Source organism: Kogia breviceps, chromosome 1 (genome assembly GCF_026419965.1).
Source record: "Kogia breviceps isolate mKogBre1 chromosome 1, mKogBre1 haplotype 1, whole genome shotgun sequence".
NCBI lineage: Eukaryota > Metazoa > Chordata > Mammalia > Artiodactyla > Physeteridae > Kogia > Kogia breviceps.
The window spans coordinates 14704845-14731686 of NC_081310.1; the positions used below are offsets into that span (position 1 = coordinate 14704845).

The 26842-nt window shown below is 40.3% G+C and overlaps 1 protein-coding gene across 36 annotated transcripts in view; it reads right to left on the reverse strand.

The window, feature by feature from the left end:
* Nucleotides 1–26842, reverse strand: part of ESRRG (estrogen related receptor gamma) — a 645982-nt gene that overhangs the window by 12099 nt on the left and 607041 nt on the right. For all 36 annotated transcript variants that reach the window (XM_067027629.1, XM_067027575.1, XM_067027635.1 and 33 more), the window contains one exon: nt 4490–4759. In XM_067027629.1, the coding sequence (XP_066883730.1) occupies nt 4490–4759 (270 nt within the window). The remainder of the gene's footprint in view (nt 1–4489; nt 4760–26842) is intronic.

Below are 26842 nucleotides of genomic sequence, written 5' to 3' on the forward strand. Positions count from 1 at the left end.
CAAAGCAGCCATACATCTTTATCAGCTCACTTCCATTACCTGTAAAATGATACTGGATATGTCTACCCAAACAGGCATGCCGTGGAAATCAAAAGAGATTCCCCAGCAGAGGCTAAAAATGAAAACAGAAATGTCTAGAGAAAGATTCTTAAAAAGGATAATCTCTTGACCAATAGCTAAAACTATCTCCTGAGTATCAAATTAGCAAACTCAAAATTTCAGTAAAATTGTTTGAGGGCCCAGTAGATACTAAAGAACTGAAGAGGTGTTTTTACTTTTATACTAGTTGTTTAGATCCGTGAAGATGTTAATATTTCTATACTACCAATATAGCATGAACACACACACCACACACAAAATATACGACCAAGCCACATGCAAAATATAAGACCAAACTCACCACCCTCTCTTAAAAGTAACTGAGATTAAAATTTTAGGCCAGTTAGGAGATGTTAGATGTTACTGAATTCATCTGCCTCATTTTACAGAGAAGAAAACAGTTATGTGGATTAAACCATGCATTCTCAAACGAGGTGACATTTGGAATTGGAGAGTAGAAAAAACCCTCTCTTTTTAGGTAAAATTCACATATACGCAGTACATAAACAGGTGCACTGGATAGCTGTGATATTAATACTTCATTGGGGACCTATTAGGAAAATCATATCGAAAAAGCCTACCCTAAGAGGAGAGAGAATGAAATAAGATGGAGAAACACTAGTCCAAACGTGTATGAGGGTCCAAATATGCTGATGAAATACGGCCGCCATTCCATTCCCCGACAGAAATCATAGACTTCTTAATCCCTTGAAATTATACCACATTCTGCACATATACCATTTGTCCCTGAGAACAAAATACTGTCATGAGATGAGGATAATGACTGATGATTTAAAATTGATGATCAAAATATGATTTGCAGCTTTATATCAATAGATGCTATTACTCTCGAGGTACTATGGGGAAGTAAAAAGAAAACTCAACTTAAATATGTAGATTCTATGTATTCTCACATGGGCTGGGCTCACAGGGCTCTAGGTTGGGGCTGGGGCTGGGGTGGCAGCAGCTGGGTTGTGAGGGGCAGCTATGGAGATGAAGGTCTTGTGACTTAAGCCAAAGAGAATGATCGGACCAAAAGCAATTCTTAATCTTAAACTGCTTTTAATCTTCCACTATGTAAAGGTGAGTATATTACCTCAGGGCCAGTGATAATAGTTTCAAACAAATTTTAGACAGAAAAATCAGCAGAACCAATTGAGAGAACAGAATTATGTGCTATAATCTTACCCAAAATGCTGGCAGAAATATTTCACTACATTTTCCCATAAAGACATAAAATTAATTCTAGAATCATAGAATTTCCCAAATGGAAAGAATTCTAGAGATTAGTCTAGACCTCTTGGTGTATGTGTGGGAAAGCCTGGGCCTTACAATGACAATGTTAAAATTGTGGCCTAGATTTTCCTCTTTAAAGTCAATCCCACAGAGATGTATTGGGGATGCAGTATTTCTCAAAAGGCTTGTTAGCACTCCAAAATAGAGAATATGTAGTTTAAGTGAGTCAGTTAGTTTCTTACCTTCAAAAATCCGTGGAACAATTATTTAGGGTTTTCAAAGATCTGAATGTGATAATTACAGTATTAGCTCATGATATATTGGTATTTTGGGCTATGTACCTGAAGATAGGGGATACACTTCCAATGGTTTTCTGGTGTTATAAATATTCCTGAATTCACATGTGACAGAAACATAGCTACAAAAAATATGACAGCCATTATCGGGAAGCCAATTCCCTGTTTGCCAAGCATAAGCACAACATTTATAATTATTGAATAAAGACAGATGTTTAAAATAAGCTGAAATGTAGATTAATGAGACAATGGTTGTTTACACCTACAGCCGTACGGGGAACGCTGAGGTACTTATATAAATCACACTAAAGCAGATTTTTTTTTTTTCCTCCGCCAAAAGTCTCTTATGTTGATCTAAAGTTTCTAAATACTAAAAGAAAATCTACAAGCTTTTTGGTATGTTTATGAAAAGTATTAAAATATTTTCATATTGTTGTGTTTGAGCGGCTTAAGAAACACAAGTTCCCAGCAAGATTGAATCTGCAACTTTACTGCTGTCCTCCAAACAACGGTAAAAAAATGGAATAAAATAGCATCATATCGACAGTCTCAAACAAAATGCCTCTCTGAGTGGTTTATCCCAAGGTAAAATGGTAAGGCTTGTAGGTTGGCTGGATGAGAGAAAGGCCATATTTATACAGCACGGGAGACGTGGCACAATTTAGACATTAAAATAGTCCCTATAGGACTTAAGTCATTACTCCTTTATTCTGGACTCTGATTCAATTAATTTTCCTTGGTATTGAGACGCTGAAAAAATCTTAGAGTTACTTACGGGAGAATTTTGTGAGGTGGAGAAATTTTTAAGAAAAAAAGAAATGCTACAGAATACTATGCTAGAAAAAAGAGAGGGTTTGTTTGACTATTTCTGGCTGTTAATACAAGAAAAATAAACTGACTAGTTCTTTAAACTTTTTAATCACCAGTCATTGCTTGAAAGTAGATCACCTCCTCTGCCTCACAGCAGAGAATGTGGAATACAAATATCTGTATATCAAAACATTACTGATTATACTTCTAAACAGCAGCAACAGAAATGCCGCTACTAATTAATTCAGGTAAACTAAATAATAATCCATAGCCATAAACTATACATCTAACATCCAAAAGTATAGAATTTTAGCAATTTTGATGATAAAGTTTTAGCATTGCTCAGCATTCATGATTAGTTAATAATTCACAAAAAGCAATTTGAGACACGAAAGATATAAAACACCCTGGCTTCATTTTAAACATAATTAACCAAGTAAATGTTTTACATTAGAATCACTATATGATTTCCAAATAAAAATTCTTCCCAAACCGTCACTGCAAAATCCTTCATCTAATTATGAGAGGTGCCCTAATGGGAAGTCCATGCAAGCTAATAAATTCTCAGAAAATTTCTATCCCATCTCCCGCTTTGGTTTTCCAGAGAGCAGGGCACGGAGTTCCTCAGGGTTTGTGACAACGATGCCATGTGTCATACAGAATCATATTTTTCAGTTTCACAGGGGAGTAAGCGAGAAGTGAATGGTGGTATAAGGAAGAGGGGTACCCTCGCCATTAAAAGTGTGAAACGCTAAATGCCATTATGAAGACAAATAGGAAAGTACGACTTCATTGTTGAAAACAATTCCCCTCCTATCAGTCCAAGGATTCATGCATCAATATTGTAGATGAACTGTTAATTACAAAATCAATTAAAAATTATTTCTAAAAACAGTCACGCGCCCCTGGCTCTCGTGGGGGCAATTTGGGCAGAAGGTCTCGTCTCACTAGGACCACGCCAAATCACAATGTCGTCATCCACAAGTAAGCAAAAGCAATCTGGGTTTTCATTTTTCAGCGCGGCTGAGCCCAGTCTGAGATTGATCGTCACATATGGCCCCAGAAAACAAACTGTCAATACCTTGAATGCTGCAGAATTTGAACAAATAGCCGTCCGCCCATTCAAGCCACTCATTGCATCCCATTTAACAGATTTTATTGACAGTTTCCTTCTTGTAATTAAAGGGAAAACTACTGGCCGGCAACCAAGATAAAGTTCAAAGATAGGGTCAAAACAAAAGCAGATGGAGGGGCACGGTGTGACTGTCAATGGTACAGAGCATCAGAGCGTGTTATTGACATGCAGGTATCTAAAGATCAGCACGTCATTAAGGAGGGATCTATCCTGGACTTGATGCAAATGCTAAGAGAGACTTAAGACCACAAGCAAGCATCAGGAGAGGCACAAAGGGAAAAACAGCAAAGCACCAACGATTTCTACTTATCAGAGGTTGCTCCCTATTTTAGTACATTTCGGTTCTCAGGTAAAGACCAATTTATTCTCATAATTCTTAACCCTTACTGCATAGGTAATAGCCTTGAGGGAAATACTCCTTCAGCAGAGCTTGACTTTTAGAGAATTCAAGAATGGAAGAAAACAGGGTATTCTCTGATAACCAAAGGGAAAAGCAACACTACATATATTATTCCAATTACAAAATTTGCAATTTCAGGGGGCGGGGGAATGATTTGTGTTTGTAACTCACACTTATTTTCACTTGTGCAAACAAGACAAAGGAGCTAACTTGGTCCTGAGTGTCCACTTACATCACATGCACGTGAGTTTTTGCTTTGCCGTGGTTCAGGTTAGTAAGTGAATTAGGTGGTAGAAGTGTCACAGCTTTTAATAAACAAATAAAATAAAAATAATTCCCTTTAAGTTGATGTTTCTTTTCTTCTAACTTTTCACTAGAAAGCTACAATGACTCTAATTTGGCGGACTCAGAATTTACAACCGGGTCTAGCAAATCCCTGAAGAAGAAGTTAAGGGAAGGGGTAAAACTGACATACAAGAAAACGTGACAACGGGCCATTGCCAATATGCCAACCTGAATTAGCAAGAGCGATTGCTTTGAGGGTGACAAATTCTTCTTTCTCCAGCTTCATGCTCTTGTATTTCTTTACCAGCTGCAGGATAGCATTATTTAGGTCAAGAAGGCCTGCTAATTTAGACTGGTCTTCATCCATTATATAATCGTCTGCATAGACAAGTTCATCCTCAAAGGAAAGAGATCGGTACACGACACCAAGGATCAAAATTTCCATCCAAGCACTCTGCAGAAGGCTCATCTGGTCCGCCAGGGACAGCGTGGAGAAGCCTGCATGGGAAGACGGGCAGATCAAGTTACTTTAAAGCCATCATTTCGTAATACAACGTTAGTCTCATACGGTAGTCGTCTTCTGCATCGGTGCTCAAAATTATGCTGAGCTTTGATCAGCCGCTCTTAAAATTGCCCCTGATCATTTCGCCAATGGCAAAGTAAAAGTCACAAACCAGCTTCAACTTGTTGGCATTTTCTCAAGGTTTTATAGACACAGCTGAGAGGAATATAATAGAAAAGAAGTAGTTTTGTTTCTTTCACTCGAGAAGAAAATACTGTGTAATCTTGAAATACACTCGATTTCTAGCGGAAGTCTTCATGACTGTCTTACGGGAAGTCAAACTTTCGACTACCTCATCGCTAAAAACTACTACTGATAAACACCATGAGAGTAAAAAACCAAAAGCCCCCAATAAAGGAAAACAAACAAGGTAGGCCACACAGTAGAGTGCAATTTGGAACCATTTCTCTGTAATAGTCACAAGTACAGTGAGTATTGAGTATGCTTACACCCAAAAGAGCCTTCTTAACTGGATATTTTGCCCCCCTGATATTTAGCATGAATTCCTTTTTTAAATGGTGATCACTGGTATAAAAGAGGGTAGAATATTTTGCAGCCTGGCCTCCTCACCAAATAGAGAAGCCACAATTTATTCCTGACATTAAGATCCAGTTATTTAAAAAAGTTAAATACGGAGGCAACGAGGTGTGATGGACAGGATATGAGCAGAGCTCGATCCTGAACTTAAATACTAGCTCCACTGAGCTACTGGCTGTTTCACCTCGAGCAAGACAATTTCCTTGTACCTTAATATTTGTTTTGGGGAAATATAAAATAAAACCCAGCGAAACACTAATATATAATATGCAGTCCATACGTGTAGCTATATGATATATTATTTTTATCTGAAATACCTGGATGACTGCTTCAATCCTTTACAAAAATCTGGTCTGCATTTATGCACAGATGTCTAAAGTCCCTTCTGAACTCGAGAGAACACAAGCAAAAAGAAAAATTAAAAAGAAAACGTGGTTCAAGAGGGAAAGATGAAGTAGTACAATTAAACTTACTTAGGAGTAAAGATATATATTTAAATTTTAGAGGAATTAGACCCAGACTCTAAAAGGAAGTCTTAGTGGAGAAAGCTGATGATGAACCACATACTTTTTCCTAAAAAAAGAAACGTTTCTTAAAACTTCACTTTCATTTCCAAGGTTATGCTCAGGAATTCCAAGGGTGACCAACCATCTCTCTATGGTTTTTGAGGACAATGTACCATGATTTAAGTAAGGTCCTGCTACCAATAACTCTACAGAAGGAAGGAAATATTAATAATGCGACTTGTGATATTAGCAACTACAGCATGGTAAAGAAAAGGAAATGATTTCCTGGCCCGCTGGAGAAAACTAGTGGTTTGCCATTTGGCACCACTAACTACAAGTGTTTAATAAAATCATCAAGAGGGATTAGTCAAGCTTTTCTTAAGGGGTCTTAGGGCCTGTGTAAAAAGCATTTCTTTCATTTTCTTTATCAAGCCGCTTACATATTACTTAACTGATCTTCTTTTAGACTGGCTATGTCTTTTGTTCCCCCTTTTTTCCATTCTTTTCTTTTTGGTCATTGCAATGTGAGGTTACATTAATAAATATCCTCTTGGCATTAGAGATGTAACAACTTTTAACAGGGATTCAAAAGGGAAAAATAATGATCTAACCTGAGTAGGTGTGGTTCCATTTGCTCTTGAGGTTGTTTTACAACCAACCAACCAACCAACCAACCAACAATGTTGCTCTTTTTTTCTATTCCCCCATTGCAAGAAAAAGATGTCATGCAAATTCAAATATCTAAGCTAAGAAAAGGGACGATGTACGAATTTCTTTGGTAAATGGAGCAGACGAAAACATAATCATCTAGAAAGTTCTGAGCAGAAAGGGATGGGTATTTTCCATTTGCCTTCGTTTCCTTGTTCCTTTTCATGCTCCCAAGCAGCAGTTTTTCTGCAGCCAGCAGATGGACAGAGCGCATAGCCTGCAGCACCTTCCTGTGACAGCCCTTTTCTCCCTCCCAGACACTGCTGTTAGTAAATAGATTTACACATTCTCCAATCTCCACACATCTTTCTGCCGAATAATTAAAAGCAGGATGATTAGTTTATTGAGTGGAAGGAGGAACTTTTTTATTGAGGTCCATCCACGATTTTATCAGGGCCAGCACTTTTACGGTTGTCAGGAGGATGCAGGCATCCAATTTTTCTTATCTGCCTGATTAATACAAACGCTGTTTCAGGACGCATTAATTAACAGATACAAATCTACGTTCTCATGGAAGGATCAATACGGAGAAGAAAAGAGGCATCAATGTGAATTTAGTGCTGATGATGGAGAAGGCACACTATCGACATTTACGCGCACGGAAACTTTAAAGTTGCACGGGGTCCCCTTTGTCCCTGTGATTTACAAATGAACAATTTTTCAGCCATAACAATGTTTCACACATTTCTTGGGGGTTTAATTAAGCAAAAACAATAACATTTCATTTTTTTAGGTTGATCCTGCAATTTGATTCTTCTAGGTGGATGGCTCGTGTGTGTGTGTGTGTGTGTGTGTGTGTGTGTGTGTGTGTGTGAGAGTGTATGTAAACCAAACTTTTCCTTTCAATTCTTAATGAAATAAAAAGAAGGAAAAGGATAAAGAAAAGGTTCTCCTTTTTGGGGGGGGAAGGTTGGGAAGCACATAAAGATGGATATAGCACAAAAGGTCTGTTGGATTGCCTCAAGTCTATTTCAAGCTGATTAGAGGAGGTATAATTTTTTGCAAAACCATAGGGAAAAGAAGACAACCCATGCTTTACACAGTATAAAAAAGTCTGGACTTTTTCATCTCTTCTTGGTCTAGAAATAGCTGAATTCCAACAGTTTAACCCTTTCCTCCCAAACCTCTGCAATCTAGAAACTGTCACAAAGAGCTGTCCAGCCCAAATGCCTGGGTAACAGCCTTGTTATGAGCTAGCTGTGTCCACCTGAGCACTAAGGAGGCTGAATACAGAATCGAGATGATATTTTAATTCCTCAAAAATGTTCTCCCTGGCCTTGAGGAGTGCTAGTTCTATTTTACATTCATAAAGACACGTGGATAAAATGATAATTTTATCACTAGTCCTGAGCAAAGTATAACAACCTAAATGACCAAGATCTAGACGAAAATGTATATTTTAATAAACTGAGTCTAAGGAATGTTCTAAAAACACGGTGGCTCCATTAGCACACGCATGCTTGCATCCAAATGGTAATTACTTGTTTGTGCTTTTACTGGGCATTTAGTGGGGCTTTAGAGCTCTCGGGCTACAAGTTCGAGGTCCTCAGCATCTATAACCTTTAGCTATCTTTGGAGAGAAACCTCTTTCCGAAGTGAAATAAAACATGTTTTGCAGTGGTGTCACTGGAACTTCATGTTTTGTACATCCCAGGATCTTAATCTTTGGTGTGTGACAGGTTATAGTCTGAAATGTTCAGCCGTGTTACAGCTTTTTTAAATACACTGGTATCATGACACCTTTTTTTTTTTTTTGCGGTACGCGGGCCTCTCACTGTTGTGGCCTCTCCCGTTGCGGAGCACAGGCTCCGGACGCGCAGGCTCAGCGGCCACGGCTCACGGGCTTAGTTGCTCCGCGGCACGTGGGATCTTCCCGGACCGGGGCACGAACCCGTGTCTCCTGCATCGGCAGGCGGATTCTCAACCACTGCGCCACCAGGGAAGCCCCATGACACCTCTTTTTTCTTCCCCAGCTCCAGCCCATTCCATGCCTATTGCTGACAACCCTGATCTCTCTTCATCTCCATACTAGGATCAGTGCCCTTTAATGTATCTCAGGCATTCCACAGGCAGAATTATTGGCTACCTTAACCCACAGGTAAATAGCGTGTTTATGGGCAATACAGCGTGCTCTAAATAAACCAGATGACACTGAGGAATAACATCATTTGGAAGGATTGGAAGCTTCTCAGGAGGCAGGTACCCCTGAAGTATTAGGCTGGAAGAAACCATGTTTTGGGCCAACCCTCTTTCCTTCTTCTACTGGAAACTTCGGAGGTTGACAGTGGTGCTATGGCACTTGTCAAGCGCTTTTATTTATTTATTTTTTCTTAGCCCGGCCAACTGATGCGCTTTGCAGTCAACTTACAAAAAAGGCTAAGCATTTGAAAGTGTGAAGGGCAAAAAATATCTGACGGCTAGTCTTCAAAAACACACTTTCATTTCAGAAAGCATAAATGTTGATTTCCTGAACAGAGTGTTGACAGAAATAGGCTGCCATGAAGGCATTTGGGTTTAACCCCTGCTGGGCGTTTTCTTCTCAGCTGCTTCCTTGAAACAGAACGAGGCTTTTAAATCTTCAGGGTGTCTGTTAATATCACTTAATCATGGCATTGATTTGCCCGCCCACAGGTTTTTGAGCTATAGGGTCTCTGTTCCACCCAAAAATGGACACTTTCCAGCAAATCGCATAGCATGCTAAAATTATAATTCTGTCATGATGACTCACTGAGATCACAAACGAAGTTCACGGAGAGAAGCTGACTGAGCAACATGGCATCAACTAGGCTCTTCTTCTCCCACAGAAATAAACCCAGTGTGGACTAGGGGAGAAAAGAGTAACAATAGCACAAAAATGTGGTCTTAGTTATCAATCAGTGCACAGATGCATAAGCCTTGTTAGTGATAAACTTACTCTCTCTTTTTAAGTCAGCTGTTCTTCTCAGATAGGAGCAGACATATCATTTGTTCTATGATTCACAAAACACACAGCTCTGGGGCTTTTAATATATATATATATAAATTAAGACCTTTTTTCTCTCTCTCTTTTTTTTTTTTTTTTCCATAGAGGTGGACTTCACGGACTAGAACTCAGCAGAGGCTAGAGGCAAGCAGCTACAGACGGTCCAGTGCTAAAGTGAAAGCTGGAATATCCACTTGGATCTACTGGCAGCATTTTATTTAAACATTTTCTTTATAAAAGATGATAATAACAATCTCTATTCTATTATAATATCTCTTTATTGTATTAGTACCGAAGCATTAGATACAATACATACAATGCTACCCTTTGAACCTTTATCCTGTTAGCCAGATATTAATAAATTGAGATTCAATCACAATTGGTTTGGGTGAAATATAAGAATAACTGACAAAAATGGGATCACTCCTTTCTTCACAAGTTGATCATCTGTTTTAACATTTGTGGATTCCATAAGATAGCTGTTTCTTTAATTCGGTTTTCATACTCCAAGTGGGGTTCACAGAGATTTTTATGGAGCCATTATTTTAAAATACTGGCTTCATGGGACAAATGTGAAAATCTGAAAGACAGAACTCAGATTCAAAAATCACTCTCTATCTATGTGGGAGAACTGACCACCGTCTATACAGTTTAGTAGAAGATCTGGATAGTTGCAGTAAACTAAAGAAGGAGAGAATAGAACTGGACAGGTAGTATCCACCAGTCCAGGGCACAATTATCACTATTCATCGAGCTTACAGGTTCGACTGGCCCCTGACTACTCGTGCTGATCATGCAAACAGCCAAATAAGTTTGCAATTAGCCCACTCCTGGGCACCGAAATTGAAAACACGCCCCCATGCCCCCATGGCACTGGTGAAATGCTTTCTTTAACAACTGTTTCTTATTTCCCAGTCCAGCTTGCTAGAAAAATTAAAAGTGTAACAGCAGCTAAGGAAAAATATTCCCAGATGGCAGCAGAGGAAAGCCTCAAAATGATGATAGGAATTTTTTGTTAGTTTGTTTTTGTGAGTGGGCAGTTTTGAACAATTGGCAAGCTTCTTTGAAAAGAGGACCAGATAGACGGCAGAAGAATGCAAAATAAGAATACAGAGAACATCTACAGGGAGGGTACAGCTTCTCTTCGCAAGTCTCACTTACCCACCCCCTCTGAATGCCTACAGAGGAGCAAAAAATTCCCTTAGTCTCTCCCAAACTCCTTCTGACCTGGTCTCAACTTTACTTCTCTCCTTTCATCTAAACCAAGAAGAAAGACAAATTGTTGAGGAGCGTGGAGGCAAGGATGGAGAAGCTGCTTTCAAGGAGGGACATCTAATAGCTTTCTTTTCCTACAACCTTTTTTTTTTTTTTTTTTTTTTTGTACTAGTTGAAAACAAGAAAGTTCTGCCTGGAAAGCTCTCCTTTTTGATGTGACTTAAATTTGTTTGGCCATGAAGAAAAAAGGAAGGCAGCACCATATAATATAGGACCCTTAAAAAAAAAAACCTTACAAAAGGGTATTGTCAGTTTCACTTTGGGATTAGATGGATACCAAGGAGGGAAAAGCATCATTTTGAAGCTACTTTCTGATTTGGAAGAAAAAGAAACTGCCTGAATCTGCCTTGCTTTCCCCAGTGGGACTGGTCCAGAAATATCATCATCGTGCATTACAGGGCATGGACCAGTTAGTTGCCCAAGGAAAATCAGTCCAGCCTGGGCACCAGATGTGCAGGCGCCATCCTCTTCAGGAAATTCCCAAGGAGTCTTTATCAAATTCGGTCTAATTCTTGATGTAAAAGTCAAACCTCCAAAATCAACACAAGTCGACTCTGTCTGGAACTTTGGTGATCTGTAAGGCTGAGAGACATTTCCACAGACGTTTGAAGAGTATGTAGGAGACTTATAATGTCAAATACCCCAAAGCTAAGGGTTTACTGCTGTGGAGTGACAGATGAGGGAGGAGGCTGGTGCAGTGACCTTGAGGTTGGGGTATCTGGGTTATGATTCTACCCTCATTACGACCAACGGTGTGAACTTGGTCCCTGCTGTAAGCTGACTTGTGGCCCTCCCAAAGCTGTTGGACTCCTAACTCCCAGGACTGTGAATGTGACCTTATTTGGAAACAGGGTCTTTGTAGATGATCAAGTTAAGATGAGGTCATTAGGGTGGGTCCTAATCTAATCTGACTGTAACTTCATAAAAAGGGCGAAATTTAGACTCAGAGACAGACGCAAACAGAGGGAAAACAATGTGAAGATACACAGGATGAACGCCATCTACAAGCCATGGGCTGCTGGAGGCTACCCAAAGCTAGAAGAGAGGGATGGAACAGCTCCTTCCCCATGGCGCTCAGGAGGAACCGACCCTCCAGACACCTGGATCTCAGACTTCCAGCCTCCAGAACCGGAAGACGACTCTGAGACAGCTGTTTCACCCATTCAGTTTGTGGTACTTTGTTATAGCAGCCCCAGCAAACAAATACAGACCCACAGCTGACTCTTCATCTGTCACGTGTGAAATGTGGACCAAACATCTCTGAAGGATCTTCCAGCTCCAATGCCGTCTGACTCAGAATAAGAAACTGAGAGCTACTTACATGAAGCACAAGGCCGTGTGGGCATCGGTGAGCACGTCCCACGAACATCCCTGGATTGGGAGTAAGTCGACCTAGCATGGGGTGCCACCTCTGTTACCAACTAATCATGTGACTCAACTTCTCCAATTCCTGCTTTCTCATCTGTAAAATGGGAAGGTGGCAAAAATCTTCCCAAAGTTTGGGTCTGACCCTACTTTATTTAGGTTTCCAATGGTTCCACCGTAACCACTGATATTTAATGCCTCTATGATAAGTAAAGCACCGTGCCCAGAACCATGAGATGATACAATGCCTGCCCTCTATAACTTTACGGTTTAGTAAAAGTAGATTAGAGCACAATGAGGAGAGGTAGGTAGGCGCCATCAAGAATGAGCAAAGTCGGGCTTCCCTGGTGGCGCAGTGGTTGAGAATCCGCCTGCCGATGCAGGAGACACGGGTTCGTGCCCTGGTCCGGGAAGATCCCACATGCCGCGGAGCAACTAAGCCCGTGAGCCATGGCCGCTGGGCCTGTGCGTCCGGAGCCTGTGCTCCGCAACGGGAGAGGCCACAACAGTGAGAGGCCCACATACAGCAAAAAAAAAAAAAAAAAAAAAGAATGAGCAAAGTCAATGTCAATGCAGAGGAGGAAAGATGGACACATTCCCCCCAAATGTACCCAACACTTTCTCTCCTTTTCTTCCTCCATGGTTTTGATTTGGGCCTCCATCTTCTCTTTTGGGATACAGGGACACCAAAATCCTTATGTCTGGTGTTTCCTTTTTTCCATCCTACCTGTGGCTATTCAAGCATTCTTGCAAATATGAAATCTAATTATGCTATTCACTGATCAAAACGCTTTATTGGCTTCCACATCTGAAGGACAAAACAGAGACTCTCTGGCACAATATGAGCTGTCTCTCACTATGTGGCCCTTCTCTCCCTTTCCTGCCATACTTCCTGAAAAACCCTCCCCTGGGAAGTCCTCCGTAGATGGCTTAACACCTTGAAAACTGAGCCTGTTTTCCCAACCCCAATGACAAGCCCCACAACTTCACTACTTCCCAGATTAACAGCAGCACCGTCCACCAGCTGCCTCACTCCTAGCCTTTCAGGAATCTGTCACCAAGTTTTCTCTTTTCGTAGTTCCGACATCAAGTGCACACATTTCTTTCCATCCCTACTGTCCTTATCAGTGTTGCTGTGTAGCATCCAGGGGCACTGACAGTTGTAAGTTGTAAAACAGGATAGTGGAGCTCAAGGTAAAGACGTAAGCAAGTAAAGGAGTGGGTGTGATGCTGTGCTGCCTAATAGGTATATCTGTATCCTTCTCAGTGTGTTCCATGATCTCCGAGCTCTTAACAGTGGAGACCTCCTCTTCTTTGCTCCCTGCTGTATCCCCAGCACCTCCATCACTGCCTGCCATATAGCATGTGCTCAATAAATACGTGCCCAAGGGATGAACGGAGAGAAAATTCCTTAACAACTCACGGACTGGTTTTCAACAAGAATGGAAGGCTGGCAATAATATTCCAGAGAAATAAAAATTCCAGATAACCAGGTCCCTCCCCCTCTCCACAAAAATATTTGAATGCTTGACAAAAAAAATTGCCTAATGTTTTTTCATAATTCAGCAAGTGTTTATTAAGGCACCGATTATACATAAAGCTCTGCTTATAAGTGCCTATATAGTATATAGGATTTTCTCTGGAGCCACTTAAACTCTGATAAAGTCCTGCCTAAATTTCTCAACCTCAGCCAGTTCTTTTTAAATTTGCAATTAAAGTTGACATTTTAATCATATGGCCGAACTACTTTCTCCTATATTTACAAATAACTATTCATAACAGATTCTGTGATAATGTCATGACTTTTTAAAATTATTTACAAGTATCTGTAATTAATTTCTCTACTTACCCTAGTTGTATAATTAGTTTGACAACGTGTAAATTTATTATCTGGAGCTAGTCTTTTAATCCTCTGAAATCCTAACTTAGGTCAGGAATGAAAGAAAAAGCTCACTGCTTCTTTCTACTTGAGGGAATAAAAATCTGTATGTCTACAGTTTTTACATAAATTCTTAGGAGACTCCAAATCTAGCTTTGGTAAAGTCCAAGTAACTGATAAAGACACTTTCTATACTTAAAAAAAAAAAAAAAAGGCAAGCAGATTGAGAAATCCTGTATATATATATTTTTTATCATTATGGGTTTCCTCTTCCTAAATCAAAAACAGCAAAGAAAAGGCAATGCAGTACAAATGCATTCACATGCGGCATCTCCCTCTCAGTCCATTTTAGAACAATGGGTTCTCACTAAGTAAATACTTGTCAGAGGTATCCGCAACATGACAGCCATCGGGCAACAACGAGGGAGAGAGACGGCTTCCCACTTCAAAGCAGCAAATTAAGACATTTCCAGGGCTTCCCTGGTGGTGCAGCGGTTGAGAGTCCGCCTGCTGATGCAGGGCACACGGGTTCGAGCCCCGGTCCGGGAAGATGCCACATGCCGCGGAGCAACTAGGCCCGTGCGCCACAACTACTGAGCCTGAGTGCCTGGAGCCTGTGCTCTGCAACAAAAGAGGCAGCAATAGCGAGAGGCCCCCGCACCGCGATGAACAGTGGCCCCCCCTCACCGCAACTGGAGAAAGCCCTTGCACGGAAATGAAGACCCAACACAGCCAAAAATAAAAAAAAAATGTTACCATTCTTTTTTTTTTTTTTTTTTTAAAAAGACATTTACAAACAGCGAAGATGGTACTTGTCAGTTATGACCTTTCACTGTGTCTGTACAAGTAGGTGCTAATGTAATTTAAATGCCATTTCCACGTGTTTCAGGTTCATCCAACTGGTTTGTATAGCCATTCTTATGTAATAATTTTGAAGGGGAACCATTTCCACCTGCTGCAGGAACAAGAATATGCAAATATCTGGGCAAGTGAAGGAGGATCATTTACGTGAAGAAAGATCAAGCTGGACCTTGAGGAAATCAAGCAGGGGGCCAAAAATATTTTTAATAAGTCAGGTAGTCAGTTCACATTACTTCTGTGTGAACTTTGTTTTACCATTTTTTGTACATAGCTATTTAGCTGAGAGTTTGGATTTACGGGCACACAAATTATGTCTCTTGGAGACCATAATTTTTCATTTAGAATAGAAATAGGGGAGGAAACACAAGATGAATTTTGTTAACATAAATTTTCAGATCAAAATATATGTTTTTTTCACCATCCAGAGCTTTAATAAACTAACAAATAAATTATTAATAAAGCATGTCATTTGTCAGAGTTTAGCAAGAGAGAGATTTGCCTCTGATCCTGTTTAGAATTGTTGGAAAAACAATCGCAACTATAATTTGGGGTTAACTTTTTTTGTTAAACAACACATTATTGGCATTTTTACTTTCCTTTATAATTTCTAATATTTGATGTTTAATCTGTGTTTCTGACCCCCAAATACAGTTTAAATTAAAAAGAAATTTTTGTGAGTTTTTCTTTTGCCCACATGGAATGTAATAACTTTTTAAAAAAGATGAACTGCTTCTCGAGGGAACGTTCAACCATTAAAGGAAATCTATAAATAGCAACTTAGCCACGGCTACTTTGTTTTGTTATTTGTGACATAATATTCTGATATTGAAGAATCTAAAAGCATATTCCACATATTGAATAAAATAGGAGTAAGCTGTTACAGTAGATAAATATATATATATTTATATACATTAAATAACTCAGTTTTATATCTATATATACACTCTATACATATAAAACTACATAGAGTTCATATATGTATATATGAATGAGTTAATACAATGAAAAAATTAGAAGGGAAGGAGAAATGATCAACCCACCCTAATCTGATTTTGGATTAAATGCTGCCTATCCAAGAAAGGTAAGTGTTCAAAGTTTTTCCCAATGCACCTGCTTGCATAAATGAAGGCAGAGTTGCTGCCTTATGGCTCAGGGTATTTAGTCAAAGGAGTCTTTTTGTTACCTTTTTCCCATTTGTGAAGGCCACACCTACACACGTTGAAGGCACAGAATCATGGCGGCATCGTGAAAAACTGGGTGATTTCCTGAGCTCACCTAAAAATTTGCAACTTTTATTTCAGCTACCAATTACAAAAGAATAGCGTCGTGATCATCTTGTGTGCTTTCACTTGAAGGATCAAGAATTGATTCTCTCTGGGATCTCTATGAGAAAATCACTTCTAATTTCTATATTAATTTTATATAATGTGCCCTCAAATCTTTTCAAATATACCCAATTAGTCCCTTGATATAGAAACACAAATTCCAACAAGGGCCCTAATTATTAGAGACTTGCTGTTTGTGGAATTAACATTAATTTCTTCCCTTTTCTCACATTTACTACCTACAAGTGAAGCAGAAAAAAAGGAAAAAAAAAAAAAAAGAAAAAGAAAATCCTTCAGGTGTGCTTTTCTTGATTTTCCCCAAGTAGAAAGATACTACAACTCAGTGTCTCCAACATATGCCCTGGAAGGAAGAGAGGCAGAAAAAAAAAAAACCCAACAAACCCAGGAGGTCTTCTGCATAAACCCAAGTTAAAGGATTTACAGCTCAGGCCATTAAAAACAATGTGTCATATGTATTGATGAACGAACTTAGAAGAAATATGTTATCCATGAGATGCATGCCACAGATGTGAAATTATAGCACCCTGACCCTGAAACTCCACATTCAAATAATATTAGAAATCCTCACTATCTATGCTTAAAGACCTGGGCATAATTTGTGCTCTGGACAGCATGGAAAAACAGCAACTCTGAATTTCTAGCCCTGAGAGTTCGGTTTAAAGTCAGGCTCTCACACTATTTTTCTCTGGGGTTAATGAAGATCTGTTTACAAATATTTACTCCCAAGTTCACGGCTGGTGTTTGCTGGCTCAAGCCGAGCTAAGTCATTACGGCTTTGGTACAGGATCCACTGGGGAGGCTACCAGTTATCTTCTTATTGACAACAGAGGCAACCCCTTCGATTCCTCTCTGCCTCCCCTTCTTCCTCTCTACACTGTCCCCGATTTGGATAACTGGCCAAGTTAAAAAGAAACAAAAAACGAGAAACAACACAGCTCTTGGAATTTCTCAACCACATGAATGCAGAATCGTTATCAGTCGTGAAATGCTGCCTGTCCTATTTACCACGGATACATAATATACAAACCAAACCTGCAAAAACCTGCACCTCCTATAATAACTCTTTCGAGACTCTTCCATTCAAAAGTAAATGGAGGAGGGAGATGTGGCTGCGTAAAAGGCTCTCACATTGTGATTCCTCTCCTCCCGAAATGAATGAGAGCACCCGCTGCACGGCCTCCCAGTCTCCCTGCTTTGATCTGTTGGGAAGGATATTTATCTTTCTATTCACTAGCTCACCTCTCCTCTTTGCTGTGACCAATCCCTTTCATGTCACTGAGATCCTGCAAATAGATCCAGGAAATCCTAGAAACTCCTGTATGAGGTTGATTAAAGGCAATAAGCAAAGGGTTATTAAATAAGAGTTACCATCCAGGGATGAATCTTGTTGAAAGTTGCACTGTTTCCTAACTCCATTTGAGTAGCATTAAGGCTACCTCTGCAGGCAGAGACTCTTAAACGTGTGCAACAGTCCAAAATGAAAGAGGGGGGGAAAAAAAGGAAGAAAAAAAGCTGCCTGATTCTAATACACCTAATTAGCCATCGGCAGACTCTTAATTGCATACATTAGGATGATTCCATAGTGGAGATTAATTCTAAATATACCCAAGCAGCTGGTTAAGATGCCATGGATTACAGAGTGGACTGTACTTTTCCACTTAATTAGATATCAAAATTAAGCAGCAACAAGCATTTTGACATAACGGGGATCAAGCCGCTGCTTGGTATCCCAGAGCTGCACTAAAATGACCGCTAAACAGAGCCGCACAGATGGAGAGATATTAAATGCCGCACTGGAAAGTAATTTCAAATAATAAAATATCAATATTTACATTTTAATTACCCCTACTGAGAGCCGCTCTGTCATTTTCACTATTGCCGACGCAGCAAGGGGTAGTGAAATGACATTGCAGCTCTGGCTGCAATGACTATTTTGTTTCCATTAAAGAATGACAAGTGTTTTAGAGGCAGTGACACTCGGTGTGTGAACAAGAATGACAGCAGATCAGAAAATTCCTATTAAGGGACTAAATGCCTCAACAAGAGAATTGAGTCTGAGCAGCAGCTCTTCCTTGAAGCACATAATCCTTTCCAAATTTTCTGCTGAAAGTTTATTATTGGGGATGCCCAAGGGAAGTTTCAGTCTCCCATGAAATATTTAGATCGGTCAAACGTTATATGATGATTGCCAATTTAAAAACAATAATACTTGACATGAACAAACATCCCGGAGTTCTGTGTAAATCACAAAGATGTTGGGGGTTTCTTTTTAAAATTTTCTGTCATTGAAATTGACAATACCATTGATCACATTTCCTTGGAACGTATCTATTTCTTATCAAATACATGGATGAAAGCGTGGGACGAGGCTTAGAATCATCATAATAAAAATGCTGGGCTTGTTCGCCCTGGGTTTTCACTAGAATTTGGTTGTAGGCAGCCATCTTGATCACAATTTGCCCGACATGGAAAATAAAGTGAAAACGGGTCACAGTTTGTACGGGTAAATGCCTACGCATGTGCGTGGATGCTACAGATTTTTCTTTAGCTTTTATTATTATTTAAAAATGGCAAAGTCCTAGCGGCTCTTAGAGACCCTCCCCAAATTGAATTACTCTTTATCGGGTGCAAAGATGAGATTATGGAAAAAAAAAAAAAAAAAGGTATATATGAGATGTGACATGCTGCATTCAGAGGATAATAAATGAAAACAGTAAACTCTTCCTTTGCGGAGGACTGTCAAAACTGTAGAGCTCTTGAAAGAATTTTAATGCCTCAGGACATGAGAGACTGTATAAGAGAAACTCCTTGGTCACTACAGCAGGCAGTTAACTGACCCCCTATCTCAGAGCCTGCATTTATTTAATGTGTAGAGATGAACAGCCATAAATGTGATGAATGGCTATAGCGGGAGCCTGAATAGAATTTTTCAAAGAAGAGAAAAGGGAAGTTGGATTGTGATATAGACCCTTAGCCCTCTTCTACTCCCAATCCTTTTAAAATACCAGTTTTGAAGTTGGAATGAAAACTTGATAACAGGCATGGTAGACTCACGCCAATTCTCTAACTAGGAGATGTTCCTCTTAACGCAAAAAATGAAAGTGCCGAGGAAAGTATTTCTTAAGCATCCCTAATGCTTTTAGGACAAGACAGATCCCCATTTCTCAGCTACCAGCACCTTTTAATTTCTGAAAGAGCCACGGTTGAAAATCTTAATTAATTGTTCCATACTGCTTCAGGATCATTATGCAATGTAATAAAGGCCGTGTAATTATGAAATTTTACAGCCATTACCAGGGCTGATGGCTCGTATTTCATCCTCAGCTGGACCCGATGGCTTTTAGGCACTCGGCTCCCCTTTGATGAACTACAGACAGATCTATCAGGCCCAAACAATATCCAGGCGAGGCAGCTATAATAGCTACCTACAGATGAAGCCACAGATAAAGATAAACTATAAATCTACACACACAAATGCAGGCACATCGCCTGGGGATGACAGAGAGAGGATGAGACACTTGGGAACGGCAGGCGCTCCCACGAAGGTGGCCTCCTGCGCCTCTTCTGCATTCACTCCAGAATGGCTTGGATTTCATAAGACAGTGAAACCCAAGTGTACATCTCCTTTATTCTCTGTATCTCGAAATAAAATGAGAGAAGGCACGGGTGTGACAGCGTATGCATGAGCATTGTACTTAGCGCCTTATTTAAAGGGCAGAAGCTACTCAGATATGCTAACGTCCATTTCAGTGGTGGGAAAAAAAAAAAGGCTAGATATTTAGAATATATATATATATTTTTTTGCCCAAATATAGCACTAATACAGCAACCCAAATTAAGAACACTACACAAATTAGAGTGTAGCTCATGAGTATCTTTTTTAGAGATATGACCATTAAAAAAAATAAGTCAAGAACAAACAAAAATGCCACACTGAAAGGCAGACAGGGAAAATATAATTATATGCATGTATAACTAAAACTTTTGTAGCTCAAAAGTATTTTTCATAATGGCATGTAATAATCCATACAGCCATAAAACTATGGTCTGCTTAATAGATCAGTATTTCCAACATCTCTCTTTTTCGTGAATTAAGCGTTTACGTAGTTCCTTTTAAACAGCAAGTTAAATGGAAAAGGTCCATCGAGGAGGTTCACTTGACAACCGTAAGTGCTACACTCCAGGGAGCATCGAGTTCAACTCTGCCTTTGGGATATGGTGGTGACTTCAGTCCTCATGATGGCATCAGCCTCATGCTGGCTCATTTCATGAATATGACCAGACAGCAAGTCTGTAACATATCCAGGGGGAAAAAAAGCCCATCTGAGGGTCAATCCAATTCAAGCTGCAAGCTACAATGGTGGACCATGTCGGGCAAGAAAGAAAAGTAGCAGCATGCACCCAGGGTGACTTTGAGATTGAAAACTGGCAGCCGGGTAGGGTGTATGTGTACAGGAGAGGGCTGGTGCACATAAAAAAGGATGTAAGCTCGGTTTCAGTGGCATTATTAAGTCTCTGGAAAGCACAGCTTGAATCTGTTCACTAAAAGTATGGATTCAGAGTGAGAAAAACTGGTTTCAGTACAATCTCATCTATTAACTAGCTGTGTACCCTTGAGCTAGTCACTGAATTGCTCAGTTTCCTTATCCCAAACAAAGCTGGTTGACCAGATGCTCTAGTCTACTGTACACTCCAGATTGGACATTCCATTATTTTTGATGTTCTCTGTTTGGGGGCAGAAAAAGTATGGACCCAAAACATCCCTTCCATATACATATGGTGGGTCTCCCTGCCTGAATTCCTTTCCAGGCTTGACTGTATTTTATTTTGCCAATGTGATCTCACCTCCCTTTTTTTTTTTTTTGAGAAAGAGAGAACGTTGGGTATAGATACCCTTGACCGACTTCTCCTTCTCGTCTGTACGAGGACCAATTGCTAACACCTTCCTGCTTGTCTCTAGAGAACAGAGATTGCTGCTTCTTCCCGAGGAAGGAATTTAGTCCCTTCTGTCCCACGCTCTCCTCCTCCCTGAAATGCTCCGCATACCCTCGGGCACTTGTAACAAGTCTTTCTCTTGGTCTTCCTGCCTTGTTTTGTGTTGCTCCTTTCCAGGTGATACTTTCCATAATTCTGTTTGGCTTTTCCTCTTTTCCCTCTACCTGCTCTCCATTTCTATGGGTGTAACAAGCCTGGAATACCAGAACACACACCTCCCAGAAGAGCTAGACTTTTATAGCTCCAACTCCCTGCAGCCAACCGCACTGAAATATACCACAGGCAACTCACCTCAAAATATCTACAACGGACCTCATTCCCCACCCCCTCTAACTTATCCCAGGGGATTCCCTAGAGCAGCCCCATCAAATACTCAACAAGATAGAATCAAAGTTTGGGAGCGATATTTGACTCTTCTCCTATGTCCAACTGTCCCTATGAAATGTCCTTGGGTTCCACCTCTTATTTCCAGTCCTACTGCCTAATCCTACCCTCATTATCTACCCCCTGACCTGAACTCGTGGTTTCCCTGACTCAAATCTCACCCCTTCTACATCTACATCAAGCAGGGATCATCTCTTCTCCGCTCTTATGATTTCTCTCTGTGAGGTTCATGGAATCCGTCCTAGTCAGGGCTCAATGTACCATTCTTTATTTCTTGTTAAGAACGATGGTGAAGATGAAAATCTGTAAAATGTATTCGGGACTTACGATGTGCCAGGCATTATGCTAAATACTTCCATTTATGGAGTGCCCAGGCATTAGGGATTCAACACAAGACAAAGTACTTGCCCTCTGGGGGTTTTACATTCAGGAGGGCAGGGGGTGAGAAAATAAATAAAAATACCACAGGTGGTAAAATAGTAGCACAATGGAGGAAACAGCCGCAAAACAGAGGGAAAACATAGGCACGAGAGAAGGGGTGAAGGGAAGGAGTTATGTTAAGCAGGGCTGTCGAGGAAAGGGTCCCTGATATAGGACCTCTGCGGGGAGGAGAGAGCAGGCCCGCATCCCTCTGCGGAGAAGCAGGCAGACGGCACGGCAAAGACACCCTTCCTGGAGGAGGAGGCTTCTTTCTGTGGTTCAGAGAATTGCAGAGGCCACTGTGGCTGGGGAGGAAGAGGAGGAGACCACGGTGTTGGTGGGGTCATGGGAACTGGCATGTCACAAAGGCTTTGCAACTTTTTGCAAACTTTTGCAGCTTTTACTTTGAGTGAGAGGAGAAGCCACTGGGGGCTTTGGGCAAAGAGGAGACAGAACCTGACTTGCATTTTAAAAAGATGACCGGGTGCAGGAAAGCAATGAGGCGGCTGCAAGCGTTTCATTCCTACCTCAAGGAGCAACCGCTATTCTCTTTCCCACTTTCCACATGAGGCAACTGAGGTAGCAAACCCACTCCAGGTCACATGGCTAAAAGTATTAGAGTTACAGCCATAAAAAAGAATGAAATAATGCCATTTGCAGCAATATGAATGGACCTAGAGATTATCGTACAAGTGAAGGAAGTCAGACAGAGAAAGACAAATATCATATGATACCACTTATATGTGGAAGCTAAAATATGACACAAATGAACCTATCTAGGAAATAGAAACAGAATCACAGACACAGAGAACACAGTTGTGGTTGCCAAAGGGCAGGGGGCAGCGGGGACGGATGGAGTGGGAGTTTGCGATTAGTAGATGCAAACTATTATTTATATGGATAACTGAGTCACTTTGCTGCACACCGGAAACTAACACCACATTGCAAATCAACTATACTTCAATAAAACACACTTTTGAAAAAAGCACGAGAGCTACAATTTGCACACATGCCACCTGAGTCCAGAATCTGTAACTGAACCACCATGCAGCGTGGTTTTCTTCCTATGTTCCCATCATCATTTATTCTTTTCCAAACAAGCCACACTGACTTCTGTGCTTTTGTTATTTCTCCCTCCCTCCGTCCCTTTCCTTTCCTTTCTTTCTTTTCCTTCCTCCTTCCATTCTTCCTTCCTCTCTTCCTTTCCTTCCTTCCTCCCTCTTTCTTTCTTTGGCCATGCCACATGGCTTGTGGGATCTCAGTTCCCCAACCAGTGATTGAACCCAGGCCATGGCAGTGAAAGCCTGGAATCCTAACCACTAGGCAACCAGGGGACTCCAGCTATTTCTTTACCTTAGTGTAGAATGCCTTTTCCCTTCCTTTCTGTAGGGCAGATGTCTCTTCAACCATCCATACCTCTCTGAAATATTTTCCTCTAAGTATCTCCCTAACGACCTCAGGGAGAGTGATACCTCCTCCTCTACAGCTTTCTCCTCCACTACTTTGCCCACCATCCTATTGTGTTGACACTACTGAAGTCATGATCTTTTCTGTGATATCAAACCACTTATTCAACATGGTATCCCCAAGGCTTAGTACATAGGAACAGTTTTGTTTTCTTAACTGAAATATTTGTGTGTGTGTGTGTGTGTGTGTGTGTGTGTGTGTGTGTGCGCCCAGACCTTGCATGGCCTCAGGACCTAAATAGTCTTAATCCACGTTTGGGAAATCACCAAAGAAATGAGTGCTGGGAAGGGAGAGTGGTCACAGCTTGGGTGAAGGCACAAGCAGTGAGTGTGTCAGAAGAGCTAAGAGCAAAACGGCTAAAGAGCTCCCTGACACCTATGCCCCACCCCCGTCCCACTACTGCTCCCGCACCCCCCCCCCCCAGAGAGGCTGGACATTAGAGCACAGTGAAGCCTTTCCTCTGCTGCCCAGCGAGAGGTGACTCACACAGCTGAGTAATTCCTCAACGGGAATACAGGATAAGCTTCAGAAGCTGGAAGAATTTGAGAGCGAAAAAGCAGCAAATGCATCCCTTCGCCCAGGAAGAACATGCTAAAAACCTCTTCAAAGGACCCTACCCACCACCGGCCTCGTCCCCCGCTTAACACCAAGCTACTGCTCCGCATGCTCGGGTTTAATTCTCCAGCGTGCCAGGCACCCCATTAACAGCAAAATGGTTCCCAGATAACTCTGAAAAGCTAAATGCCACAGCAGGACAACGTTACCAGGTGTCTATTGAACAAAGTACATCAGAGCACAGGATACAAAGCCCTGGAAAGAGTCTTAAAAATTATCTTATTGAAAATGCTCATTTAAAAGAGGAGGAGGCTGACAAGCCTTAGGGAAACAAATCCCATCATTATATGAGACATGTCATGTCAGTTAACAGGGAAATTTCAGGTAGACCCTATTTCCCCTTCCCTAATCGTTCTGGGATACACTGTCTGGCCACGTTGCGTGTAGAATTTATGTATTTTCATATATCTAGCGTATCTCATCCCTAAGATAGAGGAGCCTTGTAAGCCTCCTCCTTTATCAACACTTCCTGTAGAAGTCACATACTGCTCTTTTCATGTTCTGAAGAATCTCGGCAAAGTCAGTGGACTCAGCAAATCACACAGAATGAAATGGGAGTAAACTTCCATATTCTATGCGAATGAAAACTCTTAGAGATTTGTTACACATATTTTTCACTTATCACCTATTTTTCATTAGAACAAAGAGGTATTACAGACTCACCATTTAAGTGTCCAACTGAGGCTGCCATGGCCACGCACAAAGGACTGTATTTAATTTTTCAACTGGTCTATCTTTTACACCACAAAGGAGGCGCTCAAATATTCACTAAAGGTATAAACTCACAAGAGCAAGCTCTCTATATCAGTCAATACCATGTTTGAAATAATGATGTGTTTTCAGACATCTAATTTCTAAATTCAATTCTAATATAAATAAAATTGCTATTTGCAGCAACATGGATGGACCTGGAGAATATTATACTGAGTGAAGTAAGCCAGACAGAGAAAGACAAATATTATATGATATCACTTGTATGTGGAATCTAAAAAATAATACAAGTGAATCTATATACAAAACAGAAACAGATTCGTAGACATAGAAAACAAACTTATAGTTATCAAAGGGGAAAGGGAATGGGAGGGATAAATTAGGAGTATGATAATAACAGATACAAACTACTGTACATAAAATAGATAAGCAATAAGGATTTACTGTATAGCACAGGGAACTATATTCAATATCTTATAATAACCGATAGTCAAAACAATCTGAAAAAATATATATATAACTAAATCACTTTGCTGTACACCTGAAACGAATATGATATTGTAATCAACTACACTTCAGTAAAAAAAATATATTCACAAGGAACTTGGCATTTAACAATGAACAGTAAAGCTATCACTGTAATGGTGCTACATGCTAAACCCCGTTTCAGTTTCTCTAAGATCAAGGCCTGGAAAGTATTTGAGCAATTGAACTAGAGGAGAAGCAATAGCTAGAAATAACGACTAATTCAAAGCCTATTATATCCCAATGTGAACCTTATTTTATTCTGGTGCTTTTACTAAGGTAAGTTCTTTAGGCAGAAGAATTCCTGTTGTGCTTGATTAGGATTTCTTGCTACTTAAAATTTAATGGTTGACAATAGCTAGTGGGAAGCAGCCGCATAGCACAGGGAGATCAGCTCGGTGCTTTGTGACCACCTAGAGGGGTGGGACGGGGAGGGTGGGAGGGAGACACAAGAGGGAGGGGATACGGGGACATACGTGTGCATATAGCTGGTTCACTTTGTTATACAGCAGAAACTAAGACAACACCGTAAAGCAATTATACTCCAATAAAGCTGTTAAAACAATTTAATGGTTATTTCTTTAAAAAAGAAATCAAAGAACTTGCTTTTTTATTCCTATTGAAAACTGGCAGTTTTTGAAGGGGTTTCTTTATAACCAGGAAGATGACATTTACTACTGTGGCGAGGGGACAGGGATTCTCTTCGGAGGCAGCAGCACTAATAAAGGTATGGTTCAATGTCCTAGGTATTCGTCCACGTTTTATTAATTAGGTGGAAAGCCTTTCCCACTGGAATAGTGCAAGGTATTTATTAACACTTCAGCCCACAAATAGAACAAATGTACAGCAAAGGAGGTAATTATGAAATATACCAATCCCTTTATCAACTGGGCAGGGACAACCCAAAAGACGGTTTCTGATTATGATCTTTTTCATGATATTTTAATTGTGCTTCTTAACCTGCTAAATTAAAAACTACAGGGCAATCTCACTTAGATCACAGACAAAGGAGATCATATCAATTTGCAACAAAATATATGAATGCTCTTATCTGCTTTAATTACACCCAGAACTTAACAGGCAAATTCAATAGGATCACAGAAGGATTGAGAGCTAAATGTTATCTCTTAGCCAATGGCATTATCATGCTCGTATGTTGTTACACATTATGGAGCGTGAACTTCTGTTTAATAATAAGTTTAGGAACTAAGGATACTGAGAGTAAAGAAGGCTTGTTCTGAGATTTGAGTCTGTCGGTTATTTTTGTCATCAGCTATTCTATGTAACCTGGCCATGAAAATAAGATGAGAGACAGACACTAAAAAAGACCTCAGTCTTCCTGCCTCTTAAACAAAGCCAGGATATGGATTCCGAAGATGTTTTTGAATTTTTAGTTTATTCTCTATCTGTAATCATTTTCTGACCAAAATCCTGCCAGAATTAATCTCAGCCAAGACTTTAGT